General features: G+C 40.3%; 2 protein-coding genes across 3 annotated transcripts in view; both read right to left on the bottom strand.

Annotated features, from left to right (window-relative positions):
* LOC146649227 (inactive tyrosine-protein kinase transmembrane receptor ROR1-like) overlaps window positions 1-18,095 on the bottom strand; it is a 39,132-nt gene that overhangs the window by 15,440 nt on the left and 5,597 nt on the right. Inside the window, exon 3 of the mRNA XM_085387555.1 lies at window positions 531-658. Within this exon, the coding sequence (XP_085243681.1) occupies window positions 531-561 (31 nt within the window). The 5' untranslated portion in view covers window positions 562-658. The remainder of the gene's footprint in view (window positions 1-530; window positions 659-18,095) is intronic.
* Window positions 9,229-13,263, bottom strand: LOC146649228 (uncharacterized). 2 transcript variants are annotated; one of them, XM_085387631.1, is made up of 4 exons: window positions 12,406-13,263; window positions 11,556-11,712; window positions 11,318-11,394; window positions 9,232-10,840 (listed from the first exon to the last, which is right to left on the bottom strand). In XM_085387631.1, exons 2-4 carry the CDS (start codon window positions 11,689-11,691, stop codon window positions 10,544-10,546), a joined length of 510 nt encoding a protein of 169 aa, XP_085243757.1. In that variant the 5' UTR covers window positions 11,692-11,712; window positions 12,406-13,263; the 3' UTR covers window positions 9,232-10,543. The 2 variants fall into 2 exon arrangements, with proteins under 2 accessions (XP_085243758.1, XP_085243757.1); XM_085387632.1 differs by lacking the exon at window positions 12,406-13,263 and having other exon boundaries at window positions 9,229-10,840.

The raw sequence follows: 18,095 nt of genomic DNA, 5'->3' as shown, positions 1-18,095 counted from the left end.
TACACAAAGTTTTTATTGAATTACTACATCTTTTTTATTTTTAGCAGCAAATTATGTCTCTAAAAGAGTTTGGCAGTTTCAGTCTCTTCAGTATTATCAGTATTATCAGTATTATTTGTCTTTTAGAGACAAATTATGTCTCTGAAAGACATAATTTCCTCCCATTTAATTGAATCTACCAAAAATGCAGGTGCCATCTGCCATCAAGAGCAAGGACAGAAGAAGCGGCACTTATTCCAATTTTTCAAACAAAGCATAAAGAAATGACTTTTGGCTCAAGACTTTTGCACAGTACTGTATGCCCTTTGGTCATTGATTGTGTTCAGTTGTCTTTCTTGAATCTGCAGGAACTAAATATTTAGTAACATGGAATCATCTTCATCAAGTTAAGCCTGTACACACAAACTAATCAAACGTTTCTTATGAATGAATATGTATTTATGATGGATGTAGAAGTAAATTTAATCTATTCTCAAAACATTAATTCGATTTGTGTTGGCTCGAAGGAGGTTTAGCCCGCTCAAACTCACCTGTGATCTGGGTCTCAATCTCCCCCTGCATCTGCAGCGAGTCGACAAAAATGCTGCGGTTGCCGATAAAGCGGGCGCAGGCTATGCCTCTGTACGGCTGGCAGAATCCATCTTCAGGAAACCCGTTGCTGAGAGGTCAGAGGGGCGAGAAAGAGAGGGTGCTTTTAAAGTTCGTCTGAACAACATGAATCAATTTCATTGACTCTTTCACAGGAAAACCACTAGAGGTCAGTCTACATTAGCATATCCCACAAGACCAACTAGTTCCACTTCTGTGGAGGGAAAGGCTGCTCCTTGCTGCCTTTGCTTGGCTACAGATCAGGCAAACTCAAAGGCAGATATCTAATACACATAAATGTCCTTATTTACAGTAAACTGCTTTAAGAATTAATATCTCACGTCGGACTTTATTCGTGTTGCGTCAGAGAGTCGTCACTCTGAGCCACAATTTAAAACATATGAAAGGAGAAAGAGAGCAACCTTGTTTCTACAGCTATGCAACTCCACTCAGTGAGCTTCTTTTGGGGCATTTCTTTTAATTTCCTCGTTAATGTAACGATTCTTATCCCGCTTAACACAGTCATCATCATCCTCTCCCCTTCCTGTCTCACTCTCTGTGCTTTTTTATTCTTTCTCCATACACACACACACACACACACACACAAAGCCCACGCTCACCGGCAGACCACTCGCTCAGTGTGAGATCACTTTGTCATGCGCTTTAAGTCATACCATATGGGACGTTAAGACCAGGCACAACTGCAATATGTGGTATAGGCGAGTCCACGATGCCACTGCATATATGAAGTATATCCTCATGGTGCAGACCTGCTGCCTGAGTAATGGCGAACAGAAGCAGCTAGACTATGACATTTTTAATATATTTAACTTAAAGTGCAGCCAATCACAGCTAAGACACAGGCCTCAGCTGTGATTGGCTGAACAATAACACCAATAGTCAAACATTTCGACTCTGATAGGTAAGGTGGCCCCGAGAGGTCGATTGGACCGCAGCTTATGAAAACACCAGCAAATAGAAAAATGCTGAAAAAGCACACAAAATAAAACTGAATAAAAACCCCAATAGAAATAGAAAAAAAGTTGCTAATAATCACAAAACAACACACAAATGTTTTTGGGGAGACAATAATGTGACGGAAGAGTTGCACAAATGACAAGCCAACAGTAGATGGCCAATAGCAAACTACCTACAGTATTATACGAAGTGTGCAATTAAAACAACAATATAACACATAACATTGATGAATCCTCAACTGCTTTTAATGACGCCTCCGTATTTTTTGATTTCTGTCCGTTCTGTGGCTGGTCCATCACATTATTGTGTCCCCAGAAACATTTCTGGATTTTGTTTTTTCTACTTCTGTTTTATTCAACTTCTGTTGTGTTTTCTACGCTTTTGCTGCATTTTTCTATTTACTTAGTGTTTCCTTAACTTGCAGTCTGTTTGACCTTTCAGGGCCACCATATATGGGGGTTTAAAAAACACTATTGTGTAGCAGCCTAGTGAGAATTTAACTGCTTCTCTACTTCTTTTGCACATCATTCTTTTATTACAGCTTTACAGAAACGTCACTTTTGCTAATGAGAGTTGGATGGTTTACAAGAGATGGTACAAAGTGCGAAAAGCACTAATTTTACTCCACAAGCTGTAAAAATTGCACACACATTCCCCCATCCTGGTTTGGTGTGAGTGTGAGGTCAGTAGGTTACCTCTCTCTGTGGAGTGTTAAGTGACTGAAGGGCCAAGGTCAGTTAACCCCCTTTCCCTGTCTGTGCAGATCTTAAATGGGCTTTCCAGACATGGACACACACTCACACACACACTCATGCACACACACACCCACACTCACACACATGACTACCAGGGCAGCGGTCTGCATACTGCCGATTCCTCAGAGATAGGGTAACTTTACAACTTAATGCAGGTTTAAACAGATTTTATCCCCGGAATATGTAATTTCCTACTAAAATATGCAGTAATAATGACTTCATGTTGCGGTGGGCCTGCAGAGGGCTTAGCACCCCTTCAACAAGCCGCAAATGCATAAACTGATACTCCTTTGGATGTTTTTCACCCTTTTGGGGAAGAGCCGCCTGTGTTTAGGTGAAAGCAATAAAGGGAGTGTCTGGTAATTGTAAGCAGTAATAATTGAATAATTTGAGAGACTTACAATTGGTTAGGTTCCTGCCATTTTTGAACGTAATGAAGCGGAACATAAAAAAAGGTAGCTCTGGCATGAGAAAACATACACAAACGGGATAAAGAGCGAGGGCTGGAGTGTGTCCAGGCAACCCAGAGGTTAGTTTGGTTGTGCGTCACAGAGAACGGTGGACACAAACATCCACACTAGCATGAAGCCACACACAGACAAGCAAATGACAAGGGAGAGGAGACGATCCACCGCAGTGCAGCCAGATCCCCGCGGGCAAATTATAACTACTGCAAGTCAGAACGCCCTAAACCAAAGCGGCTCAGCTTGAATCCCAAGTCGCCCTCACTGGGCTTCCTGTATTTTAGCTTCTTTCACTGGTTTCCAAATCAACGGAGCTTCCAAGACCATGTCTAAGAAGATGATTAAAGCATCTCGTCTGGTAGGGAAGGAATGGATAACAGCATGTTCGAAGAGCGATAGACACATCTACGAAAACCTAATCACTGTGAGACATCTGAGGTTTTCCGAAAACCTCTCTCGGTGTTTTCTTGTCCATTTATTTTCTCATGTGTTTGTGTGTGTCAGTGTAAGCTATCCCGAGCAGGGGAAAGCTAAGCGCGGTTGCTATTTGTGTAAACAGTGAATAACTGTTCAGGCCTTTGATTTTACACACTAACGCCACGGGCCCTCTGTATAATGTTTTATAACAGTTAATTACAAAGGGAGCCTTCTCCGTTCCAGACTCGATCTATAATCCAGATATAAACAGAAAGACGAGCCTCACCACAGAGCCTAAACAAGGTGCTGAAGACACTGATGCATTGTCCAATTACATTTTTTCCGACCTCATTATTTATTCAGGGAAGTGCTTGCTGAGCAGCCATGGTCTTTTTCCACCCAACACCCAGGTTAACATCCACAGTATTAAATAGAGACTAGTATTTACCAGACCTGTGTGGTAAATACATTTGCACAATAGGTGTGTAGAAAAGATATAGAGTTCAACTCATTCGATTCATATGTAATTCAAGTATTTATTTACTTTTTTCACGCTCGAAATAAATAAATAGGGAGATGGATATAAATGGAACATCTAGCTCATGTGAGCCACATGAAGCAACCCTGAATTGGACAAATGGAAGACGTTGGATGGGTGGATGGTTGTTGAAGAATGGAAGTACAAAAACACCTACGTACATGTTGTTATTACCTGGTTGGACCCCATTATAACCGTCCTTTCAAAACAGCTTTAATTCTTGGTGGCACAAGATTTTATCCATACTAGCGTGAGAGCATGAAGCAGTTGGTGCACATTTTTCTCCCCTTCCACCGCATGCCAAATTGGACTGAGATCTGACAGTGTTGTGTGTCAAAATCCCAGTATATCAGCAGTTTCAGCACATCTAGCACCAACAACCATGCCACAGTCTTTGTTCAGCTTTCTTTTCCATTCCAATGCTTGGTTTGAATTTCTGCAGCTCATCTTGACCATGTCTGCATGGCTAAAGGGTTACTGTCATGTCATTAGCTGATTAGTTATTTGTTAATGACCGGTTGAGCAAGTGTACCTAATAAAGTGGGAGGTGAGTTTTATATAAATTTGAAAGCATCCAATAAGAGAACAAGACTGATCCTATCCATACTAACTATTTTGGCACTGTTATAAAAACCAAGCTAACACTGCTTTATGTTTTCAGTCTCACTCGAAATCCCAAATGTAAATCCACACGGTGGTGCTAGGAGATTGTCAAATACATAAGGTAACATAATCCAACATCTGCATATTATTGCATGGTAATCCATCTAATAGGTGTTGAGATGTTTTAATTTGAACCAATGTGGTAAACCATCAGACTCAAACAGCAGCTCTGGAGTCATTCTGTAAACTAAAATTAGGATTACAAGGAAAAGAACATGGACATATTTACAATATTGTGTCTTGAGCCACTTCAAATTTCTTTATGTTTTGCTAGCAAAATTGGAAATAGGTGCAGGGATATATTAAAACATGTGCAAGCCTACATGGAAATAAAGTATAGAAAGCAAAAACAGAGTTTGTACAATTGTAGTGTGAGAGTCAGTATTTGGTATTTGGCCACCTTTATTTTTCATCACTGCCTGAATTCCCTTTGGCATCTTTCTTATAATTTCTTTAAGTAGTCTTCAGGAATAGTTTTCCTTGAAGGCCATTTAAGTTTTTTGTTTGATGTTGCTTCAGCTAGATAAATGGGAACAATTGCTACAGGCTGCTAGCCCAAAGTTGCAATTTCAAATTGGTACCTTGCGAAGTTTTCGATTATGTTTTGACACAACACTGATTCATCATTTGAGTAAGGTGCCTTTTTATGCTTGAACAAGCCATAGGTCAGCAGTCAGTTGCTTGAACTGGTCAGGTGCACGGACTACACTGTGAAAAAGCAGCCAATGTCCAAACAACTGTGAAAAAGCACCGAGAATCGTTGCTCAAGACCATTTTAATAAACATCACAAGAAAGTCTGGCTCCTAGAAGCAAATTCTAAAGAAATTAGGAGTGGCTCAAAACCTTTGCACTGTACATTTTCAGTTTTTCATAGGCAGAAACACACGTGCTTGGACAATGAAACATATAAACCACAAACTGATGATAGGATGGAGTGGGCTCGTTTTGATGTCTTCTCTCTGATCTCTTGACTAATACTGTGTCAGAACATCAGTACAATGACACAGACACGTTCCGGGATTTAAGGGCTGTGGTTTAACACAAACATAGAATTATCAGGAAAGGGAGAGTTTTCAGTTAAGGAAGAATGTTAAAAAATGTTGAGTCAACTCTGAATATCTCTAATAAGTTGTTCAATCTGGATTTTTTAAACCATATTCATCAAAACGTCCAAAGTTCTCAGGATTTCCACAGATTCCGCAAACTCTCCCAGTTCCACTTTCCAATGTGATGACTCGTCTTCACTCTTATCTGCTTTAACTTTTCCGTGACGATTTTTATTCATTAGTGGGACACATGGCAGTGAAGATAACTGTCCGACCAATGAACACAGAACATGAACACAGCTCAAAAAGGCTGTGACACGAATGAGCACACACTTTCTTTACTCCAGAATCAGAATCAGAAAGGGGTTTATTGCCAAATGTTGAGCAGGTTTACAACATTAGGAAATTGCTGCGGTGCTTCAGTGCAAACATGCTGTCATAAATAGCACTTAAATAGACATGGAAAAAAATAAAAGTAGGGATAAGAATTAAAAGTGCTACGTGGAAAGATATGTGCATGAGATATACATGAGATATATACATGAGAATAAGAATTAAGAGTGCTACGTTGAAAGATATATACATGAGTGCAGGTGGTGATCAGTGCCAAACATAGAATGATGCAGTGAACACAGCGTAGGGTCATGTGTTAGTGGCGGGTACAGTCATATGGTTATTGTTCATGTGTCCAACAGCAGAGGGGAAGAAACTGTTCTTATGGCGAGAGGTTCTGGTGCGAATGGACCGGAGCCTTCTGCCTGAGGGGAGCAGGTCAAACAGACTGTGTCCAGGGTGAGAAGGGTCAGCTGAGATCCGAGCTGCACGCCGCAATGTCCTGGAGGTGTACAGGTCCTGCAAAGATGGGAGTCTGCAGCCAATCACCTTCTCAGCAGAGCGCACAACACGCTGCAGTCTCTGTTTGTCCCTGATAGTGGCTCCAGCGTACCACACGGTGATGGAGGAGGTGAGGATGGACTCGATGATTGCAGTGTAGAACTGCATCATCGTCCGTGTTGGCAGGTTGAATTTCTTCAGCTGCCTCAGGAAGTACATCCTCTGCTGGGCTTTCTTGATGACGGAGGTGATGGTGGGCTCCCACTTCAGGTCCTGGGTGATGGTGGTACCCAGGAAGCGGAATGAGTCCACAGAGGTGATGGGGGTGTCAGACAGGATGATGGGGGGGAATGGGGCTGTGTGCTTCCTGAAGTCCACAATAATCTCCACTGTCTTCTGGGCATTCAGCACCAGGTTGTTGTGGCTGCACCAGGACACCAGACGTTCAACCTCCCTCCTGTAGGCAGACTCGTCCCCGTCCGAGATGAGTCCAATAACGGTGGTGTCATCTGCAAACTTGATTAGCTTGACAGACTGGTGGGTGGAGGTGCAGCAGTTGGTGTACAGGGAGAAGAGCAGAGGAGAAAGAACACAGCCCTGAGGGGAGCCGGTGCTGATGGTCCGGGAGTCCGAGACATTCTTTCCCAGCCTCACATGCTGCTTCCTGTCCGTCAGGAAGTCAGTGATCCACCGGCAGATGGGATCAGGCACATTCATCTGGGAAAGCTTGTCTCGGAGATGGTCTGGAAGGATGGTGTTGAAGGCAGAGCTGAAGTCCACAAACAGGATCCTGGCGTAGGTTCCTGGGGAGTCCAGATGCTGCAGGATGAAGTGTAGGGCCATGTTGATGGCGTCGTCTACAGACCTGTTGGCTCTATATGCAAACTGCAGGGGGTCAAGGAGGGGGGCCGTGAGGGTCCTGAGATGGGAGAGAACTAGGCGCTCAAAAGACTTCATGACCACAGATGTCAGAGCCACGGGTCTGTAGTCATTTAGTCCAGTGATCCTAGATTTCTTGGGGACAGGGATTATGGTGGAGGACTTGAAGCAGGCAGGCACATGACATGCCTGCAGTGAGGAGTTGAAAATGCCAGAAAACACTGGGGCCAGCTCGTTTGCACAGTGTCTGAGGGTGGCAGGAGACACACCGTCTGGGCCGGGAGCTTTCCGAGCATTCAGGTTCTTAAACTGCTTCCTCACATCTGCTTCATGAATATGAAGAGTTGTGGTGGGAGGAGGTGGTGTGACAGAATATGACAAGCGGCCTCGTCCTGGTCTCATTTGAGGATTAAACTTTGGTGTAGGGTTCTGATAATGAAAGAAACCTTTAAGCCTTGAGGATATAAGCTCGAGTGTTTCCCCATAAGAAGTCTGTGATGATGGGTTTGTGCTGAGTTGTGGGGTAAAGGGATGTGAATCTCAATGCTCTTTGTTGGAGCATGCTATGGAAAGGAAAGGATTTGAGGATGATGAGAAGGGGGAGGGAAATCGTGATGACACTTTAGATTTTAGGGTTTTGTTTCCATTAGCTGCTCTGGGTGCTGAGTGAAGAGGAGATGAGCTGCTAGCAACATGAGGTCACAGCTGTTGTATCCTGATTAGGGATGCCCCTAAACTAGTTTTTATTTAATCACTCTCATCCTGGTTTGACAGGAATAATAAATGCTTTGACAGAATCAGGAGGTCTAACATGACCAATAACTTTTTGCTGCTCTAAACCTGCAAATTTAGTTGATAATGTACCTTTTTGTTACCAACCCATTATACATATTACGTTGTATAAATTCATAATTGTCATGTAAAAGAAGCCAAAGTGCAATGATGTGCAAATCATCTAAAGAGAGTCAGAAAAGAAGGTGACTGGTTGGATATGCCCAGTAAAGCTCATGAGTTGTATTGTATCACTTGAATACAACTGTTTGCAAATTTATGTGTTAGACGCTATGTATGTTTGCAACAGATTAAAGATGCCCAACAACAAATCAGACGGCACTTGTGCATCTGGAGATGCACAAGTGCATCTAAGTCTCCGTTTTTCAATTTGTCTGTGCAGCAGGTGAAATCTACACGCATTCGTCAGCATGTTGGGCTCTCTCCATTGGTGTGCACTCGTGATTTCATTATCACAGTAGGGCTGTGTAATGATCTCTTACTGACAGGGAGCCAAAATGGCCACCAGAGGCTGAGGCTGACTGGGATCTGTGGCTGCCAGTGGCCCGTGACCACACTGGGAATGAACAGCAAGTGAGGGCAAACTGAGGCACTGCATCAGGATACAATGGAGAGAGAAGGCCCTCTTGGTCATCATGTTACTGCTGCTCGCTGACTGCAACAATAGAGGCTTCTGTCAGAGAGAAGGAAACTAAGAGAGCGCTAAGAGAAGAAGGATGTAAGAACAAACATGAGGGATTAATTTGAGCTGGTGTGCATTTTTTTTTTTTTAAAAGGGAAAAAAATAAGGAGGCTTCTCTGAAAACAAAATCAAAATCACAGTTTTTTTCCATCCAGCATAGCAAAACTTTGGTAGTATGGTCGAAACTGCCTGAATGCTAAGCTTGATTAATATAGCCATCAGTATGAGGGTTTATTGGGTGCCAAAACCATGAATGAAGCTTTATAATACTAGGAGGAAGAAGGTTTCTTCTTCTGTGCACTCTCAGAAATAGGGGTACCAAAGTGTACCAAAAAGGGTACAAATGCTTGTCGCTGGGGGTGTTCCTTTTTGAAGGACATTTCTGTACCCTTTAGGCTTGGTACATTTTTGTACCTTATGAAGTTGTACCATCTGAAGTACAATCATGTACTTTCCTAAGACATAAATGTACCTTGAAACTATAGTACAGAAATGTTCCCTTGAAAAGGGTACAATAGGGTACCTATGAGGGTACCCCCCCAGCGACAACCTATTTCGTACCTAAAGAGACAAAAATGTACCCCCAATAGTCCAAAATATTTGGTTATTTAACCATTTATTTTCAATAATAGAATCACATCAAAGCACTTAAACAACCACAGGAATACATCCTTGATTACATTCGTATATTGCCATAGGACATAGGTGTCAAACTCTGGCCCGCGGGCCAAATTTGGCCCGCAGCCTAATTACATTTGGCCCGCGAAGCCATACCAGATTACTATTAGAGCTGGCCTACTGGTATTATACAGCTAATATATATATTGTTTAGTATTAAGCTTTGCTTGTTCCACATTCAGTTTTTCACCAAAACTTGTTTGAGTCCATAAGAAGAGATTCATTCTTATATCTGGAGGAAGATATTTTTCAATAAATATTAATGTTAGCCCGCGACCTTGTTCTAGATTTGAATTTTGGCCCACTGTGTATTTGAGTTTGACACCCCTGCCATAGGACATGTCAAGAAAAATACATTCATTTAAAAAAAAAAAAAAAAAAAAAAAAAAAAAAAAGTAAACAATCACATAAAGACATTAAACACCTGAACACAATGTTTTGACGGATCACAGAGATGGCATGTATTTAAAAAACTGTCCACACAAATGTTTTGCTCTACTTCAACAAGCACGCACATACATACGCACGCACGCACGCACACATACATACATAAAAATGTTCTTGCAATCACGTCACACAGAATACCTCAAGGACACAAACCGCCTATCATCAACTTAATAGGTGTCTAGAGCTTGAAAGTCTAATTCATTTCCTGGATTGAACAGGATCCAGTCATTGTCAACTGCCACTTGGTAAGCATGGAAATGACATTCACAAGTGCAAGGAAGTAACAGTTTCCCACACAATACCCAACAAGTATCAACATTCAAAATATACTTGATTTTAAAGAATTGAGGTATGGCTTCAGTGTGTACATGGCCAACTACAAAAACATCCTCAAGTTCATATTTGACACTGCTGACAGATATAGCAGACACACGCTGAAGCACTTTATCCTGAAAATGCACATCTGTAAAACTTTTGTTCATTTCCAGAGCATTCTGTAAGTCACCTGGCAGAGATGAAAATGGCACACTGACACTTGTGCTGAGTGAATGTTCAAAGTCAACAAGCAACTTATCTGAAGAAAACTCCCAGCACTGTTTCATTTGATGACGATTGCTAAGAGTTGCAGTGATGTTTACAAAGTTTTTGCATTTACTCGCTAGATTTTTGAAATATTGATGCTTGCTTTCATATCTCATACACCACAAAGGGCGAAGAGGACCATACATCAAAATCAGCATTGGGTAGTCAATAAGGTAGTGACACTTGGGTGGGGGCGTATTTAATAGAGTTGGTTAAGTACCCTGGCGACACTTACTGGCAGGGGTTTGTCTCCCTGGTCTCCTATGTTGACAATGCAGTTCTGAAGAAAGACAAGTGTTTTCTTGAAGTATGCAGGGTAGGTCATGTTGAACACGAAGAAGGTGGAGAATGCTGAGATGTAGGCCTCATCCAGCGAGCGGCACGAGCAAACATCCACTCCTTCAACTGTCACAACACGGCGACACTGTCTTAAGAGGGCAGTTGTCCAACTCTTATCCTTCATTCGAATGGTTGGGTATGGACTCGTGGGAGTATTCTGCAGAAGAGGAAGAAAAACATTAGTATACAGTATGTTTAAGCAATATGTGCCAAGTGGATTTTCAACAGATTCCTCAAATTACCTTCTTTATTTGCTAGAAAACAAAACTGTCTATTCTGATAACCTGTAAACATGGCCCATACTCCAAACAAAAAGCTTCTTGACCAATGACTGTTGTGGTAGTGTTTGATAAGCTGCTAAAGTTTGACATAATATTCAAGGGCAAAAGCAATCACCCCTGACAGTGACAGTACCTGTGAAGAAGAATTTCCCTAAGGGGACAATAAAGGTCTATCTATCTATATAAACACCAGACAAAACCCAAGAGCACAGCAGCACTGTGGATTAACAGCAGTGTTTCCCCTACATTAGCTTAGCTGTGATGCTGAACCGCAGCTGAATTCAGCTCCATGCCAACAAAACACCAAGAATGAAACTTGTGGCCAAAGGCTATGCATTGCATCATGCATTTACCTCTCCAAGGATGATGAAATCTTCTATCTTCTCCTTGAAGATGGATGGCAAGAGAAGTGCCCCCTTGAAGTCAATTCCTAGGTCATACAGATGCAAATGCACTTCATTAGATTTTGATAGCATGCAAATTCCCATTAACATGCTCTTCACATGACACTATGGTACATCAATTATCTTTGGAAGAGAGAGCAAATGAATTGTCACAAAATTTACTATTTGTATGAGGTCAAATTAGCACCTGTAATGTCTTCAGCCAGTGCATTCTCTCTTGCCTCCATGTAGACCTTCTTCAGTGGCAAATCCTTGGTCATTTGAAGAACAGCAGTGAAGTTTTTGCTAAAGCGGCGACAGATGTTGTCTTGGCAGGGATGCATTAAATCAACCTCATCACACAACTGGAAATGAAAAGAGCAGAATAGACAAAAGAATGACATTTTACATTGAGGATTTAAACTTTTGACATGTTTAAAGACACAGACTGGAGATAAATGTAAAGTGCTTTAACCCTTGAACAAAAATTCTAAAGCTAATAAACAGATTGATTAATCAGTTAGTACAGAAAATAATAATAATCAGATTTAGAGACAAAAAAAATCATTAGCTGTTTCCCCAATCATCTTAACAATTCTTGGGTTGCAGACAGTGTCCCTGCGCAGAGCTTACAGTTCTCATATTCGAAAATCCCAAATCCCACTAAGTAGGTGGAATGGTACAAATGTGTACCTTCCATTGTTTAAAATCCCTTTGAGCGGGAAACACGTTAGATGGGATGAATTTTGCTTAGAGAACGATTTTGTTAATACCTATATTTACATACTAGCATGTTTTGAGAAATTATTGATTTTTTTACATTGTTGTACACGGTTAGTGACTATTTATTGATAAAACACTGGAATACGGCGGGCAGACAGACGTTGAACATTCCACCAACAGTCTAAATAGTCCACATTTGTACCTTTCTTTGTTTAAAACTTAGCTAACTGCTAGCATTCACCCATGTTAAAGCTAGCTCTTCGGACTTTTGCTAACTCTACTGTAAAATTACACGTTGTAATTTTTATAAAAACACAAAATCACACCCGACTTACCTCTAAACCTTTGCGCCTCGTCGTCTGACATCAATGCCTTCTTCCATCAACTTTTTAAGGAGCTCCTCCGTGTCGATAACCCCCTGAGAGTCATTTTCTGCGTCAACGCTAGTCAGCGCGGAGGCGGAGCACTCATCGCTGCTGGCTTTTCAGCCTTTGGGATTAATGCGCGTTGCGAACTTGATACATGGACATTGTGGTATTAATGCGTTTGGAAACCGTTATGCTGTCTTGGCGAACTATATTTGTAACTTACAAAATGTAGTCACCGTAACATAAAAATCTGCTTGACATTTTAACTTCCAAAGAACCTCGGTTTAACTTGATGTTGCAAATTCCATAAAAACCTCCCAATTAATGAACAATTCTAGGATGTAGTAAAAGCGAAAAAGTAAATGGCCAAACATAACAGTAATATGATTTCACGTTTTTGAAGGCTACAACCAAGATTTAAAACATTAAAAATTATAACTGAAACTTAATAAAATGGAAATGGACCAGTTTTTTTTAACATCATTTGGTTGTGCCTGCATGTCATTGTGTGTGTTTTTAAAATATAATTTAACATAACTTACACAAAGGTAGGTTACAGATATTCTTTGCATCATAGGATAATTTATGTACAGAGGAGAGGACCAACAGATTTGATTATAACATGTAGCTTTTATGAGCACACTCACATCTCATATGAATTTTACAATTAACCAGGCCCATCCAGATTTTCCCATGCTGACCCATTACCACATTCTGCCACTGTCACTGCAGTACAGGTCAAAATGGTACAGATTTGTACTTTATTTCAAATTGTACCTTTAAAGGGGCATTTCTGGACTTTTAAAGACCAGTATTGTACTTTTAAGGGAACATTTTTTTAAAATGTACCTATAGGTACAAAAATGTTCTTCTCTCGTACCTCTATTTCTGAGAGTGTGGTTTTGTATCACAGTATTAATATAAACAGTAACGGGGTAAACAGTACAAATGGGGAATTCAGTGTCTGCCGTTTACAGATGATCCAGCTGTTATTTTACTGCCTGCCTGGCTACCCACTCAGTCTGGTATCATTTAAATAAATGGGGAGGCTGCACTTTTAAGCACACAGACAGTGGGTCTAAGGCAAAGTGTATAAAACATGGATGTGTCACTGGTTTGGTTTGTGGACTACTGTTTTGGAGCCTCTATGGCCTTTTAAGAGACAAGTAACCAAACACTGGAGTGACCATATAAGCTGTGAGCTAATGCTAGCTAGGTTAAAAAGGATGATGCAGTGGAAACCAGCTAATTATGTGCTAATATAAAAAAAAATCTCTCTCTCTAGATATTTATCTCACTGCGACTGTAACCGGGGTTTAGACATTAGAATTCTCTCCTAATGAGTCATATTTAAGGTGTAGCATCTGTGCTCCACTGACCAGCAGAAAGGGTACACTTCTGAAGAGACCAGGTGCCAAAGAATCAAAACCAGACATTTTGGAAAACTGTGAACAACTTCACTTTAAAAAAATTTCCTCTTTTACAAGAGCAACTTTGTATCAATAAATATGGAAGAAGAGTGTTGTTTACATAAAACAATGAAATAAGACAACAAAATAGAGAATTATTCCGAAACAAAGTTAGTTACTCAGTGGCTTTGACCCTTTGAATATTTTTACTCTGGCTTCATTTTTCAGTCTCATTGCTTATCACTTGGTCTGAACATAGTCTACAGTCGCAGTCTTTGTTTCTCTGCTAATGCCAAATATAGAATTCTTGCACATACTTCAACTGATTTTTACTGAAAAGCCAGTGCAGTGATTAGTGACTTTGAAAAATAAAAGCTAAAGCTTTCATTAAGCTGTCTGTTTGAATAACTCTTGAATTGAGATAAAACCTAGAAAATTATTTTTGTAAAACACTTCACTGAATGCAACTTAGATACTTATCTATAATAACGCAAAAATGACTCCCAGATATAGATGCTGGTGTTGCACTGCGCTCTGCTATAAGACCCAGAAAAGTTTAATACAAGAGTTCAACATGCAGGAAAGGAACCGACATCAATCCCATCACTCCTCACAAAACTCCTGACCTGGTGACATCACTTTCCCAGAGGGCAGAAGGGACTCAGAGGTCCTGGAGGGTGGAGGGTTTGGGCAGTGAAGGTGTCAATCTGTCTGTCAATTAGGAGTATAGGAGGCAATATGTCTGCTTAAGCCTGACATAAACCCAGTGGTTTTTCGGCAGACGCATACATACAAACAAACAGAGCTCAGGGGTCACAGAGTCGAATTTGCTGCCTGAGGAGGAGAGGGCTGGAGGGTTTTCGCTTGAATAGCCACATGAATGCCTTAGCAAAAACTATAACCCAAAGCAAAGGAAAGTAAAGGAAAAAGTGTGATGAAGAACATTAAAAGGAGGGTCAAAGATTAATAAAATACAAAATACAAAGAACCTGGCAGCTCTGATATCTGAAAAATAGAAATGTTGATAATTTTCAGAACATCTAAAGTCGTTTAAGCAGGAAGGACCAGCAAAATGGGAAAACAGCCTTATAATGTTTGACTTCCATGTAACAAAAAATTAGGGCTCTGAATTCCAAACTGTCAGTCGAGTATAACAAATACATCAGTTCGTAATTTATTTTCGTAAGAGGTCTTCTCCCCCCGGAGAGCTATTACAAATTTTATTCTTGTTTTCCATATCTCTGTTGCAAATAGATTCCTGACTTTATCTTTTTTCTTAATAGCATTCCTTGAATTGACTCCAGGCTGCCAGCAAACATCCGTGTGGAAACAATAATGACGAGAGAAGAAAGGAAAGCAGAAAATAAAGAAGAGTGAAACAAGACTGCCAGGAGCAAACCTGCTTCTACCCCCCGACACACAGATATACACACACACACACACACACACACACAGATATATACACACACACTTTTGTGCATGATTTACGACAGCTTATAGCCTAGATCACAGATCCCAATCTGAACACACAGAGACAGACACTTAAAAAAGACAGGAGGACACATGTTTTGGCTAACTGGCTACTGACGGTGCTTAAGGAACAAGAATGTGCATGTTTGAACACAAGCACGGCTTCCTGAGGAAACTGAAATAATCCTTGATGAGAGCGAGTAAGAATCACAAAAGACACGGAGAAAGGTAACACTGTTGTGAAGCTCATAAATAATCCGTCTTTAAACACACTGGGGACTGTATGACAGAGAAAACACACAAAAAGACTTATGTTCAGTTTAAGGACATCCACCTTAAACGACATTCCTGTAACTAAACAAAGCTTCTAATGAACTGCTGACAGTATGTTCTGTATGCCTTTGTCCACTGGATACATTTTCTGCAATTCCCACGGAAAAAAAAGCATTACAAATGATAACACACTTTATTTATATAGCACCTTTAAAAGCAGTTTACAAAGTGATTTGCCAAAAGTGCAAAGCACTTTAGAAAGGTAGAAAGGTTTCAGGTGAAAAGGAAGGTGAAACTTAAAATTATATCTACTGCAATGTAAAAAAAACCAAACAAACCCTAACATCATTAACCCTTTCAAAATTCGCACTAGCGAAATGAAAATGTCAGGGAGCTATACCTGAGCCTGTGACTTTAAACACTGTTCTGGGAGTTAGAAAGATAGTCTAAGAAATACATTTGAGAAAAGGGATACTCTTCAACTGCATGTTGATAACAGATGTCATAAAATACATGTAGATTTTTTCTTTCTTTTCTTTTACAGCCTCTTTTTAATTTACTGCTGGATATATTCAGTCCGGGTGCGGTGTTGAATTTGGCTCTTTGTCCTTGTAGGAGGTGATAGAGTGAACAAAGGTGCAGCATGTTTGATTAACAATGAAGACCAGATCCTCTGTGCTAAAGTTTGCAGTAAGAGCAGTTAAAAGGAAACAACAGTAAAAAGTGTCAGAAATCAATATGCAAAATACTGGATTTTGATCCCAGTCACTGAAAATATATCTTTGGTTCACTTTATAAATTTCTTTTTAGGATGAATGAACAATTATTACCCAATGTGATCAGGTGGAACCCCCTTTCCTTTGCTATACACATCAGTCGTGTTGCTGTTTCTCAACACATTTTACATTCAGAGTATCCAGGCATTTTGTCTGGAGTTCCTGGGAACTACAGGCAAGTAGTAATATGTTGATGAAACTGAAGCACACAACCAAGCTTAAGGAATGTGAGTACAACAGAAAATATTTATTGGAATGCTCCAGCCATAATAGTACAATATTCACCTGCTGTGTGACAACCGGTGTAAAGCACAAATCTTGACACGGACATAAGAACTTACAGGCATACTCAAAAATGGTTTTGCTGAAGGTATTTTAAGGGATATGACTTGTCTTCAAGGTCCAACCTTCCAATAATAAGATAAGTTAAGGCTCCTGCACTCGTGGAAACAAACACAACTATTCATTTGGTGAAAGCGCCAGGCAAACCCTCTCACAGCTGTCGTATATATTTACAATGTGCTTGATATATGTGTACGTATGTGCAACTTTGTGTATGTTCACAGAACCTTTTTGTGATGGAGGAAACATTATAGTATTTCAACAAACCAAAAGGTTTCTGTGCATGCACGAACCTCGCCGACTCACACGAACTGCTTATCAGCCGAAGCTGCATTATAACAAAGTCAAAGTCCCTCTAGAAGCAAGCCAGCGCAAAACACCACTAGACACATATTTGGGGAGTTATTCTGAAGCATTAGCTAAATTAACTTTAATTTGATTGTTTACTTAGACATGGAAATGGCATGTATGGAATCACAGGTCAAATCAGATGAAAACTGTTTAAAGTGTTTGCTGGCTTGGCTGCAAAAACAACCCTCCTTGCTGTTTGGGGGATTTCCCCATCAATTTAAAATAGGAATTCTTTGAGTTCTGTGTTTATACCAAGAGACATGAAGTCAAAATGATCTCCTAATAGCAAATAATTTCACTTTAGCTCTTATTGAGGCGGTCGAGTCCTCAAGATTTTCTGATTAACAAATGCAAATGCAACTTTTTTTTAGATTCTAACATTTTATAAAAAAAATGGATATCCTGATATATCTCTGCTTTTCCACATAGTACTACATGGTGTATATAAAAAAAATCACTTAACACACTTAAAATAAATGTATTGAGTGGGTTAACTTTTGGAGGCTTTGTTTATTTTTATTTTTTTGGACTGACGATGATGTGAAAGTGTCAAAGTGTATCGTTAGAATGTATCAAAGTGCTACAGAAAGCATTATCAGTGGTCAGACAAAGCAATGGCTATGGGGAAGGGTGAAATCAAAAAGGTATGCGATCCCAGTTGTAATGCATTTGGCAAATTCATTTGTGACTCATAAGACTCAGTTATGAACATGGGTGTCTGTGTGTCATTTTTCACCACACAGACTAAGAGTTTTCATGCTAAGACTGGGTCAGCAGCATTTTATAAAGTCCACTTTAAAATTGCTAAAGTGCAGGAGCAGTGTAAACTCTAGGCATACAATATATCTCTTACAGTCTTTACAAAAAAAGAGCTGAACCCAGGCTGGAAAAAGAAACATAATTTAATCAGTTTTGTCACCAGGCTCCAGCAGCCCAAATTTGCTCATACTTGACCTCACCCTATCCTGGCCCACCTAAGATGAGTTTGACATCATTTCACAGAAGTGAATGAATCTGATCAAAACAGAAAAACATA

This window comes from Rhamphochromis longiceps, linkage group LG17 (genome assembly GCF_057381845.1).
Source record: "Rhamphochromis longiceps isolate RC_006_pf linkage group LG17, R_longiceps_female_GT1.1, whole genome shotgun sequence".
Taxonomy (NCBI): Eukaryota; Metazoa; Chordata; class Actinopteri; order Cichliformes; family Cichlidae; genus Rhamphochromis; species Rhamphochromis longiceps.
The sequence above is the reverse complement of the archived record's forward strand: the minus strand, read 5'-3'. Positions and strand labels throughout refer to the sequence as shown.